Here is a 20026-nt window from a genome sequence, read left to right on the forward strand (position 1 = left end):
TAGGACGAGTCAGAAAGTACAGTAGGTAAAGTCTTATTTAAAATATGAACAAATGTTAGGACACCGAAGAAAATCCTAGGAAGAAACATAGGACCCAGAAATGCAGATCACCGCACACATGATAAAAAGTCAGTTCCTGAAATGAAGGCGCCATGACCCCTGCCACTGGCCACTGTGAGGCCTGAGGAGCCACGATGTATCTGAGTCCATCACATCCGATCTCCGTGAACCTGCACATGCAGCTCATGACCTGAAAGGCCTGGTGGAAAGTCCTCCTTTGAACTTGCCTCTGAGTGTGTTCCCGGGAAATTCCCTGAGCAGCCCTGTGAGTCCTAGTCAACAGAGGAAGGTGTCCCTGGGCTGTGACGTCGGACATGAGGGTCACTGTGCACTGACTTTTGCACCATCTTCACTGGAGGGGGAACCTAATCAGTCTGTCCTGTGTGTCCATGATGGCTCCTCCCACAGACGGGACTCCTCCTGGGAGTGAGGCGCTGCAGGGAGGCTCCAGGGCATCAGAGTCACAGGACCTGGGACCAGGCCAGGATGTGGGGCCAGAGACAGTCCCCTCTGAGCTGCAGGTCCAGCTGTGCACTCAGCTCAAGGCCAAGGGCAGGTGCGTGCTGCCACCAGCAGGGGGCGCTGTGGGACCGCCCTGGCTTCCGAATGTAGCTGCACATTAAGGACCTTAACTAATAGGAGCCTGGGTCTGTGGCTGGGCCCTGTGCTCAGTGATGTGCTGTCTCAGCAGATGCTTCCACCTCCCTGCTCCTCAGTCCCGGTAATGAGCTGAGCTCCAGCCCCAGGGCCCAGGGAGGGGCTGGGCAGTCCCTGGAGGGACCCCCATTTGCATGGCAGCCCCTCCTCTGGCAGAGGGTGGGGGAGAAAAGGAGGCCTGGGCAGCCCAGCCCCACTGTGGGCTCAGGGCTGTGAGCACCATGGCCTGGACTCCTCTGCTCCTCGCGCTCCTCTCTCACTGCACAGGTAGGGACAGGCCTGGGACCCGGCTTCTTCCCTTCCTGCTCAGGCTCCTGGGAAACGTCCCCTGGTCCCTTCCCGTCACTGACAGTGTCTGTGTCTGCAGGGTCCCTCTCCCAGCCGGTGCTGACTCAGCCGCCCTCCCTCTCTGCATCTCCGGGAGCCACAGCCAGGCTCACCTGCACCCTGAGTGGTGTTTCCGATATTAGTGATAACTGGATACTCTGGTTCCAGCAGAAGCCAGGGAGCCGTCCCCGGTTTCTCCTGGAATATAAATCAGACTCAAGTAAGAACCAGGGCTCCGGGGTCCCCAGCCGCTTCTCTGGATCCAAAGACGCCTCGGCCAAAGCGGGGCTCCTGACCATCTCGGGGCTGCAGCCTGAGGACGAGGCCGACTATCACTGCGCTACAACTCACGGCAGTGGGAGCACCTTTCGTTACTCACAGTGTCTCAGATGACGAGGAAGTGAGACAAAAACCCTGGGCCAGGAGGTAGTGGCTCTGAGCCTCCATTAGCGAGAAGCTTCTGTGGGGGCCTCTGCCTGGAGACGGTGTCAGACCCACAGTTAAAGGGCCAGGCCCTCAAGGTGCCACTCACAGATGAGAGAGGCTAAGAATCACACAACCTCTTGGCTCAGCGGTTCTCAACCTTGGCTGCACATTAGAATCACCCGGGAATCATTTAAAAATGCTGATTTCTGGACTTCATCCTCCGGACATTCTGTTTCTTTGTTGTGGGTTGGGGCCACAACATTAGTAACAAACAGAATTTCCGGAGGATGAGGCCCAGAAATCAGTATTTCAAAAAGATTCCCTGGTGATTCTAATGTGCAGCCAAGGTTGAGAACCACTGTCTTGGCAATACAGAAAACGTTCCCACGATCCCTCCCTTCGGTTCCGTGAATTTGCTAACTGACCTGAGCCCTCTATCCTTCATGGGAAAGGGGGGCAGGTGTGAGGCCTCCAAGCTTCTAATCCCCCCGGCATCTCCAGTGGCCGGTCCTCACCCAGGAGCCCTCCCAGCGTCCCCTCATCAGCAAAGGCCGCCCGTCCCCCAGGGAGTGACAAGGGTTCAGGAGCCTGTGCCGGGGCCAGGGGCCGAGACCAGCGTATGTTTCCTATCAGCTCACATCCTGTGTCTGCACCTGCACATGGTCACCCAGACAGCCATGCTCCCCACACATTAATGTCATGTGTGTGAACCCTGTGTCACTACTGACCCATCCTGTCTGATATGTTAGTGTCCACCCTGGTCATGGACACCACCTTCTCCTTCTCTGATCAAACCCACAGAAGGTTGGTCACAACCAGCATAGACTCTCAGTGACACCCTCCCTCCCCCTCCTCCCTCCTCTGCTGCTGCCTCCCTCACCCCCTCCTCTCCCTCGGGCTCCTCAGGTCTAACTCCATCCTCAAGGGCGGGTCTCAGGGGAAAGTGACAAGTTCCTGCTCTAGTTTCCATTCAGTGAGGATGTGATGGTTTCTGCGGTCAACGGCCCCGATATTCACAATGTCTGTGAACACAGCACAATCGCACATTTCTCTCAAAATAGGACAATGAGTCAGAAAGTACAGGAGGTAAAGTTTTATTTAAATATATAAAATTTTTAGGACAACTAAGAAAATCCTAACAGGAAACACAGGACACAGAAATGCTGATCAGTGCACACGTGATAAAAAGCCAGTTTCTGAAATGAAGGAGCTGTGACACCTTCCATTGGCCACTGTGAGGCCTGCAGAAGCCATGATGTGTCTGAGTCAATCGCACCAGATCTCTATGAACCAGCACATGCATCTCATGTTTCGATAGGTCTGGTGGAAAGTCCTCCTTTGAACTTGCCCCTGAGTGTGTTCCCGGGAAATTCCCTGAGCAGCCCTGTGAGTCCCAGTAACCAGAGGAAGGTGTCCCTGGGCTGTGACGTCGGACATGAGGGTCTCTGTGCACTGACTTTTGCACCATCTTCACTGGAGGGGAAACCAATCAATCTGTCCTGTGTGTCCATGATGGCTCCTCCCACAGACGGGACTCCTCCTGGGAGTGAGGCGCTGCAGGGAGGCTCCAGGGCATCAGAGTCACAGGACCTGGGACCAGGCCAGGATGTGTGGCCAGAGACAGTCCCCTCTGAGCTGCAGGACCAGCTGGGCTCTCAGGCCTTTGGGCCAAGGCAGGTGTGTGCTGCCACCAGCAGGGGACGCTGTGGGACCGCCCTGTGGTCCCATTGCAGCTGCACATTGAGGACCTTAACTAATAGGAGCCTGGGCCTGTGGCTGGGCCCTGTGCTCAGTGATGTGCTGTCTCAGCAGGTGCTTCCTCCCAGGGCCCCCCAAGGGGTGAGCCCACCTCTGTGCCCATCAGTCTGGGGTGTGAGCTGAGCTCCAGCACCAGGGCCCAGGGAGGGGCTGGGCAGTCCCTGGAGGGACTCTCATTTGCATGGCAGCCCCTCCCCTGGCAGAGGGTGGGGGAGAAAAGGAGGCCTGGGCAGCCCAGCCCCACTGTGGGCTCAGGGCTGTGAGCACCATGGCCTGGACTCCTCTGCTCCTCGCGCTCCTCTCTCACTGCACAGGTAGGGACAGGCCTGGGACCCGGCTCCTTCCCTTCCTGCTCAGGCTCCTGGGAAACGTCCCCTGGTCCCTGCCTGTCACTGACAGTGTCTGTGTCTGCAGGGTCCCTCTCCCAGCCGGTGCTGACTCAGCCACCCTCCCTCTCTGCATCTCCGGGAGCCACAGCCACGCTCACCTGCACCCTGAGCAGTGGCTCCAATGTTAATAGCTACGTTATAGCCTGGTACCAGCAGAAGCCAGGGAGCCCTCTCCGGTACCTCCTGGCCTATAAATCAGACTCAGATAAGAGACAGGGTACCGGGGTGCCCAGCCGCTTTTCTGGATCCAAAGACGCCTCGGCCAATGCGGGGCTCCTGACCATCTCGGGGCTGCAGCCTGAGGACGAGGCTGACTATTACTGTGCCACAGCTCATGGCAGTGGGAGCAGCTACAGTTACCCACAGTGTCTCAGATGACGAGGAATTGAGACCAAAACCCCTGGGCCCAGAGATGCTGGCTCTGAGCCTCTCTTCAGCGAGGAGCGACTGTTGAGGCCTCTGCCTGCAGTCTGTGTCGGACCCACAGTTAAAGGGCCAGTCCCACATGGTGCCAATCACAGGTGGTGGGTCCCAACTATTACACACTTCTTGGCGATACATCAAAGGTTCTCACAATCCCTCCCTTGGGTCCAATGAATTTGCAAACTCCACCTTAGCCCTCTCTCCTACAAGCGAATGGGGGCAGGTGTGAGGCTTCCCAGCTTCTAATCCTCCCTGGTCTCCCCAGTGGCCCGTCCTCACCCAGGACCCACCCAGCGTCCCCTCATCAGCAAAGGCCGCCCGTCCCCCAGGGAGTGACAAGGGTTCAGGAGCCTGTGCCGGGGCCAGGGGCCGAGACCAGCGTATGTTTCCGATCAGCTCACATCCTGTGTCTGCACCTGCACATGGTCACCCAGACAGCCACGCTCCCCCACAGATTAATGTCATGTGTGTGAAGCTGTGTCACTACTGACCCATCCTGTCTGATATGTTAGTGTCCACCCTGGTCATGGACACCACCTTCTCCTCCTCTGATCAAACCCACAGAAGGTTGGTCACAACCAGCACAGACTCTCAGTGACACCCCCCTCCCCCTCCTCCCTCCTCTGCTGCTGCCTCCTCACCTCCTCGTCTCTCCCTCAGGCTCTTCAGGTCTGAACTCCATCCTTACATTATGGCTTTGTGGCTAAGTGACAAGTTTCTGCTGTGGTTTCCATTCAGTGAGGATGTGATGGTTTCTGAGTTCAACTGACCAGACGTTCACCACCTCTGCACACACATCACAATCTCACATTTGTCACTAAAATAGGATAATGAGTCAGAAAGTAGAGTAGGTACAGTTTTATTTAAAACTAGAGGCCTGGAGCACGAAAATAACGTGCTGGAGGGAGTGTCCCCCAGCCCAGCTTGTCCCCTCTCATAATCCAGGATCCTTCAGGGAATGTTCTTTTTTTTTTTTTTTTTTAATTAAATCTTTATTGTTCAGATTATTACATTTGTTCCTCTTTCCCCCCCCCCATAACTCCCCTCCTCCCAGTTCCCGCCCCACCCTCCGCCCTCACTCCCCACCCACTGTCCTCATCCATAGGTGCACGATTTTTGTCCAGTCTCTTCCCACATCTCCCACACCCCTTTCCCCCCCAAGAATAGTCAGTCCTTTCCCTTTCTATGTCCCTGATTCTATTATAATCAACAGTTTATTCTGTTCATCAGATTATTTATTCACTTGATTCTTAGATTCACTTGTTGATAGATGCATATTTGTTGTTCATAATTTGTATCTTTACCTTTTTCTTCCTCTTCCTCTTCTTAAAGGATACCTTTCAGCATTTCATATAATCCTGGTTTGGTGGTGATGAACTCCTTTAGCTTTTCCTTATCTGTGAAGCTCTTTATCTGACCTTCAATTCTGAATGATAGCTTTGCTGGATAAAGTAATCTTGGTTGTAGGTTCTTGGTATTCATCACTTTGAATATTTCTTGCCACTCCCTTCTGGCCTGCAAAGTTTGTGTTGAGAAATCAGCTGACAGTCGTATGGGTATTCCCTTGTAGGTAACTGAGTTTCTTTCTCTTGCTGTTTTTAAGATTCTCTCTTTATCTTTTGCTCTTGGCATTTTAATTATGATGTGTCTTGGTGTGGTCCTCTTTGGATTCCTTTTGTTTGGGGTTCTCCGCGCTTCTTGGACCTGTAAGTCCATTTCTTTCACCAGGTGGGGGAAGTTTTCTGTCATTATTTCTTCAAATAGGTTTTCAATATCTTGGTCTCTCTCATCTTCTGGCACCCCTATAATTCTGATGTTGGTACGCTTGAAGCTGTCCCAGAGGCTCCTTACACTATCCTCGCATTTTTGGATTCTTTTTTCATTTTGCTTTTCCGGTTGGATGTTTTTTGCTTCCTCGCATTTCAAATCATTGACTTGATTCTTGCGCTCCTCTGGTCTGCTGTCGGGCGTCTGTATAATATTTGTTATTTCAGTCCGTGTGTGCTTAATTTCTAGTTGGTTCCCCAATATAAGATTGAGGGTCTTATTAGTTTTCGTGTAGATCTCATTAAGTTTATCGGCAGCTTCTAAACAGTTCTTGAGAGACCTTAAAAGTGTGGTTCTGAACTCTATATCTTCCATTGACAATTTTGTCCTGTTTCTTTGTCTCCGCATTTTGTTATGCTTCCTTGGTGTACCCCCTAGTGGTCTTTGTTCGCAGTCTTATAGTTAAATCTTGATTGTTGTAGCTGATTCCAGGGAGGGTTTGACCTCCAGGCCAAGTGGCTATGAGAATCAGCTGTGTCAGCAGTGAGAGAACTTTTGTCCTCTAGGGAGGTGCTAATCTAGCCTTTGCCTGAGGCTATCCGGCAAATGCCTCTGTGCAGGGCTTGGGCGGGGCGGGTTGCACAGGATCAACAGGGTGGGCCGGAGAGAGCAGTTATGGCGGCTCTCAGTCCTGTCCCCAGGGGCTCTGCCTCTCTGAGTCCCAGCACCCGCTGCAAAGCTCGGAGAGAAAGCTGCACTCACTCTGACCGAAGCCAGACAGTCCCGCTTCTCCCGTTTGAGTCTGGGTCCCTAAAGACTCGCCCGGATCTGGTGCTCAGAGTCTGCGACTCCCTCCCGATTGAGCACAACAACCGCGCCCTCCGCCGCCAGCCTGCTCCGCGCACTCCGCACCTCAGAATTTGACTTCACCACTGCGCCTCCTCTGAGTGTCCGTGTGCGTTTCTCTTTCCTCCTAGTTGTAGGACTTCCACTCAGCCAGCGTTCCTGTGGTTCTGGGTGATGTCCGTTCCGTGTTTTAGTTTCACTTTTGAAGTAGTTGTTCAAAGCAGCAAACTCCAGCGTTAACCTATGCCGCCATCTTGGTTCTCCCTCAACTCGGTTTTCTTTTGCCAGGGAATGTTCTACTGACAGCTTAGGCCTGCTCCCGTGAGCCTGGCTTCAGGCTGAGCCACGCTCACCCTGTGGGAGCTTACTGACCACCAGGGGCCAATTCTGCATTGAGCGTCTCCCCCCTGGGGTCAGTGTGTGTGATAGTGAGTGGTTGAAGGCCTGAGCATATCATAAGGATATTACACTTTGATTGGTTGAATGGCCGCCCGGATGAGTGGACACTTAGCATATTAGGTTTTTATTATATAGGATGTTAATATTCATGCTGGTCACAGACACCATTTTCTACTCTGAACAAACCTACTGAATTGTTCACAACCAGTACAGACTCTCAATGACAGCACCACCTCCCCCCACCCACTTTCCTCTTCTCTCCTCTGCTGCTGCCGGCCTACCTCCTCTCCCATGGCTATTTGGTCTAACTCCATCCTCAAGGGCAGGTTGCAGGGAAAAGTGACAATTCTTGCTGTACTTTCCATTCAGTGAGGATGTGATGATTTTTGCGTTCAACTGCCCAGATGTTCACCACCTCTGCACACACATCACAATCTCACATTGATCACTAAAATAGGACAATGAGTCAGAAAGTACAGTAGGTAAAGTTTTATCTAAAATATAAAGTGTTGTTAGGACACCTGAGAAAATCTTAACAAGAAACACAGGACACAGAAATGCAGATCACCACACACGTGATAAAAAGTCAGTTCCTGGCCGAAACCGGTTTGGCTCAGTGGATGGAGCGTCGGCCTGTGGACTGAAAGGTCCCAGGTTCGATTCCAGTCAAGGGCATGTACCTGGGTTGCGGGCACGTCCCCAGTGGGGAATGTGCGGGAGGTGGCTGATCGATGTTTCTCTCTCATGGATGTTTCTAACTCTCTATCCCTCTCCCTTCCTCTCTGTAAAAAATCAATAAAATATATATTTTAAAAAAAGGTCAGTTCCTGGAATGAAGGCACTGTGACACCTTCCACTGGCCGCTGTGAGGCCTGCAGAAGCCATGATGTGTCTGAGTCAATCCCATCAGATCTCCATGGACCTGCACATGCATCTCCTGACCTGAAAAGTCTGGTGGAAAGTCCTCCTTTGACCTTGCCTGAGTGTGTTCCCGGGAAATTCCCTGAGCAGCCCTGTGAGTCCCAGTCACCAGAGGAAGGTGTCCCTGGGCTGTGACGCCGAACATGAGGGTCATTGTGCACTGACTTTTGCACCATCTTCACTGGAGGGGACACTAATCAGTCTGTCCTGTGTGTCCATGATGGCTCCTCCCACAGACGGGACTCCTCCTGGGAGTGAGGCGCTGCAGGGAGGCTACAGGGCATCAGAGTCACAGGCCCTGTGACCAGGCCAGGATGTGTGGCCAGAGACAGTCCCCTCTGAGCTGCAGGTGCAGCTGGGCTCTCAGGGATTTGGGCCAGGGCAGGTGCGTGCTGCCACCAGCAGGGGGCACTGTGGGACCGCTCTGTGGTCCCAATGCAGCTGCACATTAAGGACCTTAACTAATAGGAGCCTGGGCCTGTGGCTGGCCCCTGTGCTCAGTGATGTGCTGTCTCAGCAGGTGCTTCCTCCCAGGGCCCCCATGGGGTGAGCCAACCTCCATGCCCCTCAGTCTGGGGTGTGAGCTGAGCTCCAGCCCCAGGGCCCAGGGAGGGGCTCGGCCATCTCTGGAGGGACCCCCATTTGCATGGCAGCCCCTCCCCTGGCAGAGGGTGGGGGAGAAAAGGAGGCCTGGACAGCCCAGCCCCACTGTGGGCTCAGGGCTGTGAGCACCATGGCCTGGACTCCTCTGCTCCTCGCGCTCCTCTCTCACTGCACAGGTAGGGACAGGCCTGGGACCCGGCTTCTTCCCTTCCTGCTCAGGCTCCTGGGAAACGTCCCCTGGTCCCTGCCCGTCACTGACAGTGTCTGTGTCTGCAGGGTCCCTCTCCCAGCCGGTGCTGACTCAGCCGCCCTCCCTCTCTGCATCTCCGGGAGCCACAGCCAGGCTCACCTGCACCCTGAGCAGTGGCTTCAATGTTGGCAGCTATGGCATAAGCTGGTACCAGCAGAAGCCAGGGAGCTCTCCCCGGTACCTGCTGTACTACTACACAAGTACAAGCTTGGGAACTGGGGTCCCCAGCCGCTTCTCTGGATCCAAAGACGCCTCGGCCAATGCGGGGCTCCTGACTATATCGGGGCTGCAGCCTGAGGACGAGGCTGACTATTACTGTGCTACATATCATAGTGGTGCTCACAGTGATTCAGACGAGGAGGAAGTGAGACCAAAACCCCTGGGTCAAGAAGTGAGGGCTGCCTGCAATTAGGGTGTCAATCCCAGGAGCCCGCCCAGCGTCCCCTCATCAGCGAAGGCCGCCCGTCCCCCAGGGAATGACAAGGGTTCAGGAGTCTGGGCCGGGGCCAGGGGCCGAGACCAGCGTATGTTTCCTGCCAGCTCACATCCTGTGTCTGCACCTGCACATGGTCACCCAGACAGCCATGCTCCCGACACATTAATGTCATGTGTGTGAACCCTGTGTCACCACTGACCCATCCTGTCTGATATGTTAGTGTCCACCCTGGTCATGGACACCACCTTCTCCTTCTCTGATCAAACCCACAGACGGTTGGTCACAACGAGCACAGACTCTCAGTGACACCCTCCCTCCTCCTCCTCCCTCCTCTGCTGCTGCTCCCTCACCCCCTCCTCTCCCTCGGGCTCCTCAGGTCTTAGGTCAGGGCCCATCCTCACAAGAGGGATTCAGAAGAAAGTTTCAAGTTCCTGTTGCGGTTGCCACTCAGTGAGGATGAGATGGTTTCTGAGGTCAACAGCCCAGACTTTCACTGAATCTGCACACACAGCACAATCTCACATTTGTCACGAAAATAAGACACAGAGTCAGAAAGTACAGTAGGTAAAGATTTATTAAAAATATGAACAAATATTAGGACACCTGAGAAAATCCTCACAAGAAACACAGGACACAGATATGCAGAGCACCCCACACGTGATAAAAAGGCAATTCCTGCCCTGACCCGTTTTGCTCAGTGGATAGAGCATCGCCCTGCGGACTCAAGGGTCCCAGGTTCGATTCCGGTCAAGGGCATGTACCTTGGTTGCGGGCACGTCCCCAGTGGGGAATGTGCGGGAGGCAGCTGATCGATGTTTCTCTCTCATCGATGTTTCTTACTCTCTATCCCTCTCCCTTCCTCTCAGTAAAAAAATCAATAAAATATATATTTTTAAAAAAATCAGTTCCAGAAAGGAATGAGCTGTGACACCTTCCACTGGCCACTGTGAGGCCTGAGGAGCCACGATGTGTCTGAGTCCATCGCATCCGATCTCTGTGAACCTGCACATGCAGCTCATGACCTGAAAGGTCTGGTGGAAAGTCCTCCTTTGAACTTGCCCCTGAGTGTGTTCCCGGGAAATTCCCTGAGCAGCCCTGTGAGTCCCAGTAACCAGAGGAAGGTGTCCCTGGGCTGTGAGGTCGGACATGAGGGTCTCTGTGCACTGACTTTTGCACCATCCTCACTGGAGGGGAAACCTAATCAATCTGTCCTGTGTGTCCATGATGGCGCCTCCCACAGACGGAACTCCTCCTGGGAGTGAGGCGCTGCAGGGAGGCTACAGAGCATCAGAGTCACAGGACCTGGGACCAGGCAGGATGTGTGGCCAGAGGTAGTCCTCCCTGAGTTGCAGGTGCAGCTGGGCTCTCAGGGCTTTGGGCCCCGGCAGGTGTGTGCTGCCACCAGCAGGGGGCGCTGTGGGACCGCCCTTATGTTCCAATGCAGCTGCACATTAAGGACCTTAACTAATAGGAGCCTGGGCCTGTGGCTGGGCCCTGTGCTCAGTGATGTGCTGTCTCAGCAGGTGCTTCCTCCCAGGGCCCCCACCTCCAGGCCCCTCAGTCTGGGGTGTGAGCTGAGCTCCAGCCTCAGGGCCCAGGGAGGGGCTGGACAGTCCCTGGAGGGACTCTCATTTGCATGGCAGCCCCTCCTCTGGCAGAGGGTGGGGGAGAAAAGGAGGCCTGGGCAGCCCAGCCCCACTGTGGGCTCAGGGCTGTGAGCACCATGGCCTGGACTGCTCTGCTCCTCGCGCTCCTCTCTCACTGCACAGGTAGGGACAGGCCTGGCACCCGGCTTCTTCCCTTCCTGCTCAGGCTCCTGGGAAACGTCCCTTGGTCCCTGCCCGTCACTGACAGTGTCTGTGTCTGCAGGGTCCCTCTCCCAGCCTGTGCTGACTCAGCCGCCCTCCCTCTCTGCCTCTCTGGGAGCCACAGCCACACTCACCTGCACCCTGAGTGGTGTTTCTGATATCAGTGGTTACTGGATATCCTGGTACCAGCAGAAGCCAGGGAGCCCTCCCCGGTTTCTCCTGGAATATAAATCAGACTCAGATAAGTACCAGGGTTCTGGGGTCCCCAGCCGCTTCTCTGGATCCAAAGACGCCTCGGCCAATGCGGGGGTCCTGACCATCTCGGGGCTGCAGCCTGAGGACGAGGCTGACTTTTACTGTGCTACAGGTCATGGCAGTGGGAGCAGCTACAGTTACACACAGTGTCTCAGATGACGAGGAAGTGAGACCAAAACCCCTGGGTCCAGAAGTGAGGGCTGCCTGCCCTTAGGGTGTCAATCCCAGGAGCCACCCAGCGTCCCCTCATCAGCAAAGGCCGCCCGTCCCCCAGGGAGTGACAAGAGTTCCAGGATCCTGGGCCGGGGCCAGGGGCTGAGACCAGCATATGTCTCCTATCAGCTCATATCCTGTGTCTGCACCTGCACATGGTCACCCAGACAGCCATGCTCCCCCACACATTAATGTCATGTGTGTGAACCCTGTGTCACCACTGACCCATCCTGTCTGATATGTTAGTGTCCACCCTGGTCATGGACACCACCTTCTCCTTCTCTGATCAAACCCACAGATGGTTGGTCACAACCAGCACAGACTCTCAGTGACACCCCCCACTCCCTCCTCCCTCCTCTGCTGCTGCCTCCCTCACCCCCTCCTCTCCCTCGGGCTCCTCAGCTCTTAACTCCATCCTCACGGGAGGGTTACAGGGAAAAGCGACAAATTCCTGTTGTCATTGAAAAATTAAGAAATATTTAAGGTAAAGCAGAAAAGATGCAGAGGTAACGTTGCCTGGAAAAATCCGCTTTTTTAACTCCCTTTCCATCCTAAATGGAGGGTTTCTCAGGCAGCAGCTCACTTCTCCAGGATCGTTCCACTTTCTTCTTATTTATTTACTGAATTATTCTCCTTAAGATATCAGTGTCTACAGCACACTAAATATATTAACATTAGTCACATTAGCCCCTAGCCAGTGTTGCTCAGTGGATAGAGTGTTGGCCCGTGGACCAATGGTGCCTGGGTTTGATTCTGGTCAAGGGCAGGTACATCCATTGCAGGCTCCTCCTTGGCCCAGATTCTGCTTGGCACCTGCAGGAGGAAACCAATCAATGTATTTCTCTCACCTCGATGTTTCTCTCTGTCTCTCCCTCTCCCATCCACTCTCCCTAAACATCAATGGGAACATACCCTCGGGTGAGGATCGACAAACACACACCAATCTGAGTCCCATTGGAAGTGGTCACAGCTCTGGCCATACAGGCTTTCAAATCCCTGTGACCAGCCAGTGGCCAGGGCAGAGGATAGAAGTCAGAGCCATGGACAGGCCAGAGCGTGACCGTGGCGGGAGGGGCAGGAGCCGCAGGGCCATCAGGGGTTGAGAGAGGCCCCGTGCGGGAAGGTCAGGCACCGCTCAGCTCGGGACTGAGCTCTGTGCTCACAGAGGGACATGCGGGCCCAGAGGCTTCTGAGCAGAAGCTCCTGCCCCCACCTCCCGACAGGGGCTGCCCAGCAGCGGCCTCTCCCAGGCTGCTCCCAGGGGACAGCGGGACCAGCTGTCCGCCTCCTCCAAACAGAGATGGAGCCCAGGGCCTTATGACTGCGCACGGAGAGGGGCGGCCAGAAGGAAGTGGGGCCAGACCTCCACGACCAGCCCTTTCCTGGGCAGGGCGGCCAGGGGGGCGCGAGGCTGCCAGGGGGGCACAGGGATGCCAGGGAGGCACGGGGCTGCCAGGGGGGCACGGGGCTGCCGGAGTCCACTCTGGGCCCAGCTGTGCGCCCCTGGCCTGCACCCTCTCCTCATGCTTCCCTCTCACTCCCCAAGGGCTGACCTGCGCCCTGTGTCCCCCAGGGGGCGCTGTGGTAGAAGCCCCTGCTGGCTGCTCCCCAGTAGTCCAGCTGTGCCCCCTCCCGCCCCCGCCCCCAGCCTCAGGCAGGGCTTCTGTGGGAATAAGGCCCCATCTCAGGCTTTTCTCTCTGGTGGAACCAAGGCCAAGTGTGAAGGAGGAGCTGAGCAGCCTGCAGACAGGGGGAGATTTGCATGGAGCCCCCCCCTGGGGATCAGGGCTCATAAGAAGGTGAGGGCTCAGCCTGGCTGTGCGGCTCAGGAAGCAGAGTGTGGGGCGTGTGCACCATGGATTGGGCTCCCCTTCTCCTCGCCCTCCTGGCTCACTGCACAGGTGCTGCCTGAGGGGGGTCTGGGGGGGCACCTGTTTGTCACCCGGGAGCATGGCCTCTCCCTCCCTCCCTGGGCCAGGGGTCTGCGCTGTCCTCTCTGATGTCTGTGTCTCCCCCTCCTTGCAGGGTCCTGGGCGGAGGTTGTGTTTACTCAGCCCCCCTCTGTGTCGGGATCTCCGGGACAAAAGGCCGTCATCTCCTGCACCCGCAGCAGCGGCAGCATTGGGGACAACTATGTGTCCTGGTTCCAGCAGCGCCCGGGCAGTGCCCCCACCTTGGTGATCTACGAAGATAACCAAAGACCCTCGGGGGTCCCCGATCGGTTCTCTGGCTCCGTGGACAGGTCCTCCAACGCTGCCCACCTGACCATCTCGGGGCTGCAGCCCGAGGACGAGGCCGACTACTACTGTCTGTCTGGTTATGACAGCTATAAGCACAGTGATTCAGGCCCGTGGGGAAGTGAGACCCAAACCCCCAGAGCCTGCTGTCCTGGGCTGCACTCCTCCCACACCCACCAGGATCGGGCACTCTCCTGTCTCTGCTGCCATGCTAGAGTGAATTTTCATGAGTTCCTCTATTTTAGTTCCATAATGTGAACATGTCCTCTCCTGTGTTGACAGATGGTCTCCTGATGGCTTTGCGCTCACTTCAGGGAAGTGAGTTAGTGAGAACGGGGTTTCTGAGCGCTCACTCCTGCGGGGGAAGCTGTCATGTGCATGTGGGGCGTCTAGAAGCATCCTAGGGCTCCCCCCTCAGGAGCCAGTAGTGCCCTCTTCTCTAAGTCATGGCCGACACGTACCCCTGCAGACATTTCCCAGTCCCCCCTCCCACCGCGGCAGGGAACCACCTGGGTTTGAGAACCGCCAAGTGAACAGGAAATGTGCTCAGCGACGAGGAGGCCTCTGGCTTTGACTCCTGTTCACGCCATTGAACTGGACAAAGGGGCAGAGAGGTGGCATCTGTCTGTGCTTCTGCCCTCCCATCTGTCAGACAAACAACCACAGTGAACTCGCGTGAGGTCAGAGAACCCGGGACCCAACTGCACGGACTCTCCTCTGAGCAGAGTGTGGAGCACACTTGTGGCCAGACCAGGTGTGCAGTGAATATGTTTAACCTTTAACAAAGCCCATGAACGTATAAGAGACCTCCCTTCATTGCTTCCCTCCGTGAGGGGTTTTCAAGCGTGGGATGCAAAGAGGAAGAAAAACATGACAAAGTTCTACACTCTCTCCGTTCCCATTGCAGACGGGTGTGAGGCCCAAAGAACAGCAGCTCAGGGGACTGCAGGCCAACGTACCCCTTGAGCCTGGTAACAGTCTGAGAAAAACTAACAGTATTGAACATGGAAAGCTATAGAACGTTGCAAGAGAAAGGAAAGAAAACTCGAATAAATAAACAGGTATTCCTGATTTGTGAATGGAAACTCTCAATTTGGTTACGATATTATTTCTTCCTAAATTTATTGATCAAGAGATGGTGCCACTTCCCATTAAAATACCAACGGCATACTTCAGAGATCTAGAACGAACTCTCCAAAAATTCATCTGGAATAAAAAAAGACCCCGAATAGCTGCAGCAATCCTGAAAAAGAACAAAGTAGGTGGGATCTCAATACCAGATATCAAGTTGTATTACAAAGCCACTGTTCTCAAAACTGCCTGGTACTGGCACAAGAATAGGCATATAGATCAATGGAATAGAATAGAGAGCCCAGAAATCGGCCCGAACCAATATGCTCAATTAATATTTGACAAAGGAGGCAAGAACATACAATGGAGCCAAGATAGTCTCTTCAATAAATGGTGCTGGGAAAATTGGACAGATATATGCAAGAAAATGAAACTAGACCACCAACTTACACCATACACAAAAATAAACTCAAAATGGATAAAGGACTTAAATGTACGACGGGAAACCATAAAAATTCTAGAAGAATCCAAAGGCAAGAAAATCTCAGACATATGCCGAAGCAATTTCTTCACTGATACAGCTCCTAGGGCACTTGAAACTAAAGAAAAAATGAACAAATGGGACTACATCAAAATAAAAAGCTTCTGCACAGCAAAAGAAACCATCAACAAAACAACGAGAAAACCCACTGTGTGGGAAAACATATTTGCCAATGACATATCTGATAAGGGCCTAATCTCCAAAATTTATAGGGAACTCATACAACTTAACAAAAGAAAGATAAACAATCCAATCAAAAAATGGGCAAAGGACCTAAATAGACACCTTTCAAAAGAGGACATCCAGAAAGCCAAGAGACATATGAAAACATGCTCAAAGTCACTAATCATCCGAGAGATGCAAATCAAAACAGCAATGAGGTACCATCTCACACCTGTCAGACTGGCTATCATCAACAAATCAACAAACGACAAATGCTGGAGAGGATGTGGAGAAAAAGGAACACTTGTGCACTGCTGGTGGGAATGCAGACTGGTGCAGCCACTATGGAAGACAGTATGGAGTTTCCTTAAAAAACTGAAAATGGAACTCCCATTTGACCCTGTGATCCCACTTCTAGGAATATATCCCAAGAAACCAGAAACACCAATCAGAAAGGATATATGCACCCCTATGTTCATAGCAGCACAATTCACCATAGCTAAGATCTGGAAACAGCCTAAGTGCCCATCAGTAGATGAATGGATTAGAAAACTGGTACATCTACACGATGGAATACTATGCTGCTGTAAAAAGGAAGGAACTCTTACCATTTGCAACGTCATGGATGGAACTGGAGAGCATTATGCTAAGTGAAATAAGCCAGTCAATAAAGGAAAAATACCACATGATCTCACTCATTCATGGACAATAGAGACCATTATAAACTTTTGAACAATAATAGATACAGAGGCAGAGCTGCCTCAAACAGATTGTCAAACTGCAGCAGGAAGGCCGGGGAGGGTTGGGGGGCAGGAGGTAGGGGGATAAGAGATCAACTAAAGGACTTGTATGCATGCATATAAGCATAACCAATGGACATAAGACACTGGGGGATAGGGGAGGCTAGGGGACTGTCTAGGGCGGGGGGATAAAATGGATACATATGTAATACCCTTTGTAATACTCTAAGCAATAAAAAAATAAATAAAAATAAATAAAAAATTAAAAAAAAAAAAAAAAAGAGATGGTGCCAACCACTTCCTGATACAAAAACATGAAAATAACACAAGATATTATTCACAAATAAAGACATAAAAACTCTGCAGACACGATTACAAAATAGAGTTCAGTAATACATAAGAGGAAGTATACACCGACAATGTATTAAAATCAAAGTCCCTGGAAATCAAACCATGGCTGTGTGAATAGAGACAATGACCTGGGGAGCTGAAGGCCCCAGCTGGGCTCTCTGGGCTTTGGTCCATGAGGAGGTGTGTGTCCTGTGACCAGCAGGAGGCCCTGTGGGCCTTCCACCAGCTGCTCAGTGAGGACCATTCACTAGCCTGGGCCTGACAGTTGGGCCCTGAGCTCACAGATGGGGAATCAGCAGCTGTGTCTTCTGTGGCTAAAAAAGTCAGCTGAGTGGGGACCTGTGTGAGGTCTCAGCAGGTTCTTCCTCCCAGGGCCCCCAAAGGGGTGAGCCCACCTCCATGCCCCTCAGTCTGGGGTGTGAGCTGAGCTCCAGCCCCAGGGCCCAGGGAGGGGCTGGGCAGTCCCTGGAGGGACTCTCATTTGCATGGCAGCCCCTCCCCTGGCAGAGGGTGGGGGAGAAAAGGAGGCCTGGGCTGCCCAGCCCCACTGTGGGCTCAGGGCTGTGAGCACCATGGCCTGGACTCCTCTGCTCCTCGCGCTCCTCTCTCACTGCACAGGTAGGGACAGGCCTGGCACCCGGCTTCTTCCCTTCCTGCTCAGGCTCCTGGGAAACGTCCCCTGGTCCCTGCCCATCACTGACAGTGTCTGTGTCTGCAGGGTCCCTCTCCCAGCCGGTGCTGACTCAGCCGCCCTCCCTCTCTGCATCTCCAGGAGCCACAGCCACACTCACCTGCACCCTGAGCAGTGGCTCCAATGTTGGCAGCTACTATATATCCTGGTACCAGCAGAAGCCAGGGAGCCCTCCCCGGTACCTGCTGTACTACTACACAGACTCCATTAAGGGCCAGGGCTCCGGGGTCCCTAGTCGCTTCTCTGGATCCAAAGATGCCTCGGCCAATGCGGGGGTCCTGACCATCTCGGGGCTGCAGCCTGAGGACGAGGCTGACTATTACTGCGCTACACCTCACAGCACTGCTCACAGTGGCTCAGATGTCGAGGAACTGAGACAGAAACCTCTGGGGTCAGAGGTGAGGGCTGCCTGTACTTAGGGTGTCAATCCCAGGAGCCCACCCAGCGTCCCCTCATCAGCAAAGGCCCGCCTGTCCCCCAGGGAGTTACAAGGGTTCAGGAGTCTGGGCCGGGGCCAGAGGCCGAGACCAGCGTATGTTTTCTATCAGCTCACATCCTGTGTCTGCAACTGCACATGGTCACCCAGACAGCCATGCTCCCCACACATTAATGTCATGTGTGTTAAGCTGTGTCACTACTGACCCATCCTGTCTGATATGTTAGTGTCCACCCTGGTCATGGACACCACCTTCTCCTTCTCTGATCAAACCACAGAAGGTTGGTCACAAGCAGCACAGACTCTCAGTGACACCCTCCCTCCCCCTCCTCCCTCCTCTGCTGCTGCCTCCCTCACGCCCTCCTCTCCCTCGGGCTTCTCAGCTCTTAACTCCATCCTCACATGAGGGTTTCAGGGAAAAGTGACAAGTTCCTGTTGTGGTTTCCAATCACTGAGGATGAGATGGTTTATGCGTTCAACTGCCCAGACGTCCACCACATCTGCACACACAGCACAATCTCACATTTGTCACTAAAATAGGACAATGAGTCAGAAAGTACAGTAGGTAAAGTTTCATTTAAAATTAGAGGCCTGGTGCACGAAATTTGTGCACTGGAGGTGGGGTCCCTCAGCCCAGATTGTCCCCTCTCACAGTCCTGGAGCCGTCAGGGAATGTCCTACTGACGGCTTGAGCTGCAGCCTGGCCTTCCTCTGCCAATGGTGACCGGCTGATCACGTGATGGCGCCACCCCATCACCCTGCTGCCACTGCCACTGCCACTGCCGGCCACTGCACCACCAAGGTGTTTTCATCAACACGGACTCCAGTCCCTTCACCACAGAACAATGACAACTTTCTTTAGGCATTTGCAAGATGTCTCTTTCATAGGATATGACATCTCTTTCTTTCTTTTTTTTTTATCCTCACCTGAGGATATTTTTCCATTGATTTTTAGACAGCATGGAAGAGAGAGGGAAAGACTGAGAAAAACTTCGATGTGAGAGGGACACTTTGACTGGTTGCCTCCTGCATGAGCCCTGACCTGGGCCCCGGCCAAGGAGAAGCCTGCAACCTAGGGACATACCCTTTATCAGAATGGAACGCAGACCCTGTGGTCCACAGGCCGAGGCTCTATCCACTGAACCAAACTGGCTAGGTCAGGGTATGACATTTCTTAGCCCCTCCAGCAGTGGAACTTCGTTTATTCCTTCAGGAATGAGGTGGAAAAACCCTAGATCACCTTCTGGGATTCTTATTACCCAAGTTACCAAGAACACTGAGAGTGGTGTACAGGGAGCTTAGCCAATGAGCGGTCAAAAAAGGTGTTTCCTCTGTAGCTCACACGCAGAGGAGGGGCTGCGGGTGCCCCGCGGCTGGAGCAGCCCAGGCCCATGTCAGTGTCCACTCCAGGCCTCACCTGAACAAGCAGCCTTCTCCTGACCTGTCCTGACTGTTATGGCGTCCGGGCTGATTAGCATATTACCTTATATATATATAGCTATAGAGAAATTTTATGACAAACAAGAAAATTCTAACTAGAAACACACAACACAGATATGGAGATCACCACACACATGATAGAAAGTCAGTTCCTGAAATGAAGGCGCTGTGACACCTTCCACTGGCCCATGTGAGGCCTGCAGAAGCCACGATGTGTCTGAGTCCATCGCATCAGATCTCCATGGACCTGCACATGCAGCTCATGACGTGAAAGGTCTGGTGGAAAGTCCTCCTTTGAACGTGCCCCTGAGTGTGTTCCCGGGAAATTCCCTGAGCAGCCCTGTGAGTCCTAGTCACCAGAAGAAGGTGTCCCTGGGCTGTGACGACAGACATGAGGGTCACTGTGCACGGACTTTTGCACCATCTTCACTGGAGGGGAAACCAATCAATCTGTCCTGTGTGTCCATGATGGCTCCTCCCACAGACGGGACTCCTCCTGGGAGTGAGGCGCTGTAGGGAGGCTACAGGGCATCAGAGTCACAGGCCCTGGGACCAGGCCAGGATGTGTGGCCAGAGACAGTCCCCTCTGAGCTGCAGGTGCAGCTGGGCTCTCAGGGCTTTGGGCCAAGGGCAGGTGTGTGTTGCCACCAGCAGGGGGCGCTGTGGGACCGCCCTGATGTTCCAATGTAGCTGCACATTCAGGACCTTAACTAATAGGAGCCTGGGCCTGTGGCTGGGCCCTATGCTCAGTGATATGCTGTCTCAGCAGGTGCTTCCTCCCACGGCCCCCAAGGGGTGAGCCCACCTCCCTGCCCCTCA

At 53.8% G+C, this 20026-nt stretch overlaps 4 gene segments (V, D, J or C); all 4 read left to right on the forward strand.

Annotated features, from left to right (window-relative positions):
• Positions 1–938: 938 nt before the first annotated feature.
• LOC132222222 (immunoglobulin lambda variable 5-39-like) lies at positions 939–3995 on the forward strand. The segment is given in 3 exon segments: positions 939–984; positions 1085–1399; positions 3643–3995. Coding segments are annotated over 3 exon segments (714 nt in total).
• A 4699-nt stretch (positions 3996–8694) lies between these two features.
• Positions 8695–11484, forward strand: LOC132222227 (probable non-functional immunoglobulin lambda variable 5-48). The segment is given in 2 exon segments: positions 8695–8752; positions 11132–11484. Coding segments are annotated over 2 exon segments (399 nt in total).
• A 1871-nt stretch (positions 11485–13355) lies between these two features.
• LOC132222228 (immunoglobulin lambda variable 6-57-like) lies at positions 13356–14097 on the forward strand. The segment is given in 3 exon segments: positions 13356–13439; positions 13564–13888; positions 14058–14097. Coding segments are annotated over 3 exon segments (411 nt in total).
• Positions 14098–17212: 3115 nt separating this feature from the next.
• On the forward strand, positions 17213–17750 carry LOC132222229 (probable non-functional immunoglobulin lambda variable 5-48). The segment is given in 2 exon segments: positions 17213–17258; positions 17359–17750. Coding segments are annotated over 2 exon segments (438 nt in total).
• Positions 17751–20026: the final 2276 nt, after the last annotated feature.

The sequence above is a fragment of the Myotis daubentonii genome, chromosome 19 (assembly GCF_963259705.1).
Source record: "Myotis daubentonii chromosome 19, mMyoDau2.1, whole genome shotgun sequence".
In the NCBI taxonomy this organism is placed as follows: Eukaryota; Metazoa; Chordata; class Mammalia; order Chiroptera; family Vespertilionidae; genus Myotis; species Myotis daubentonii.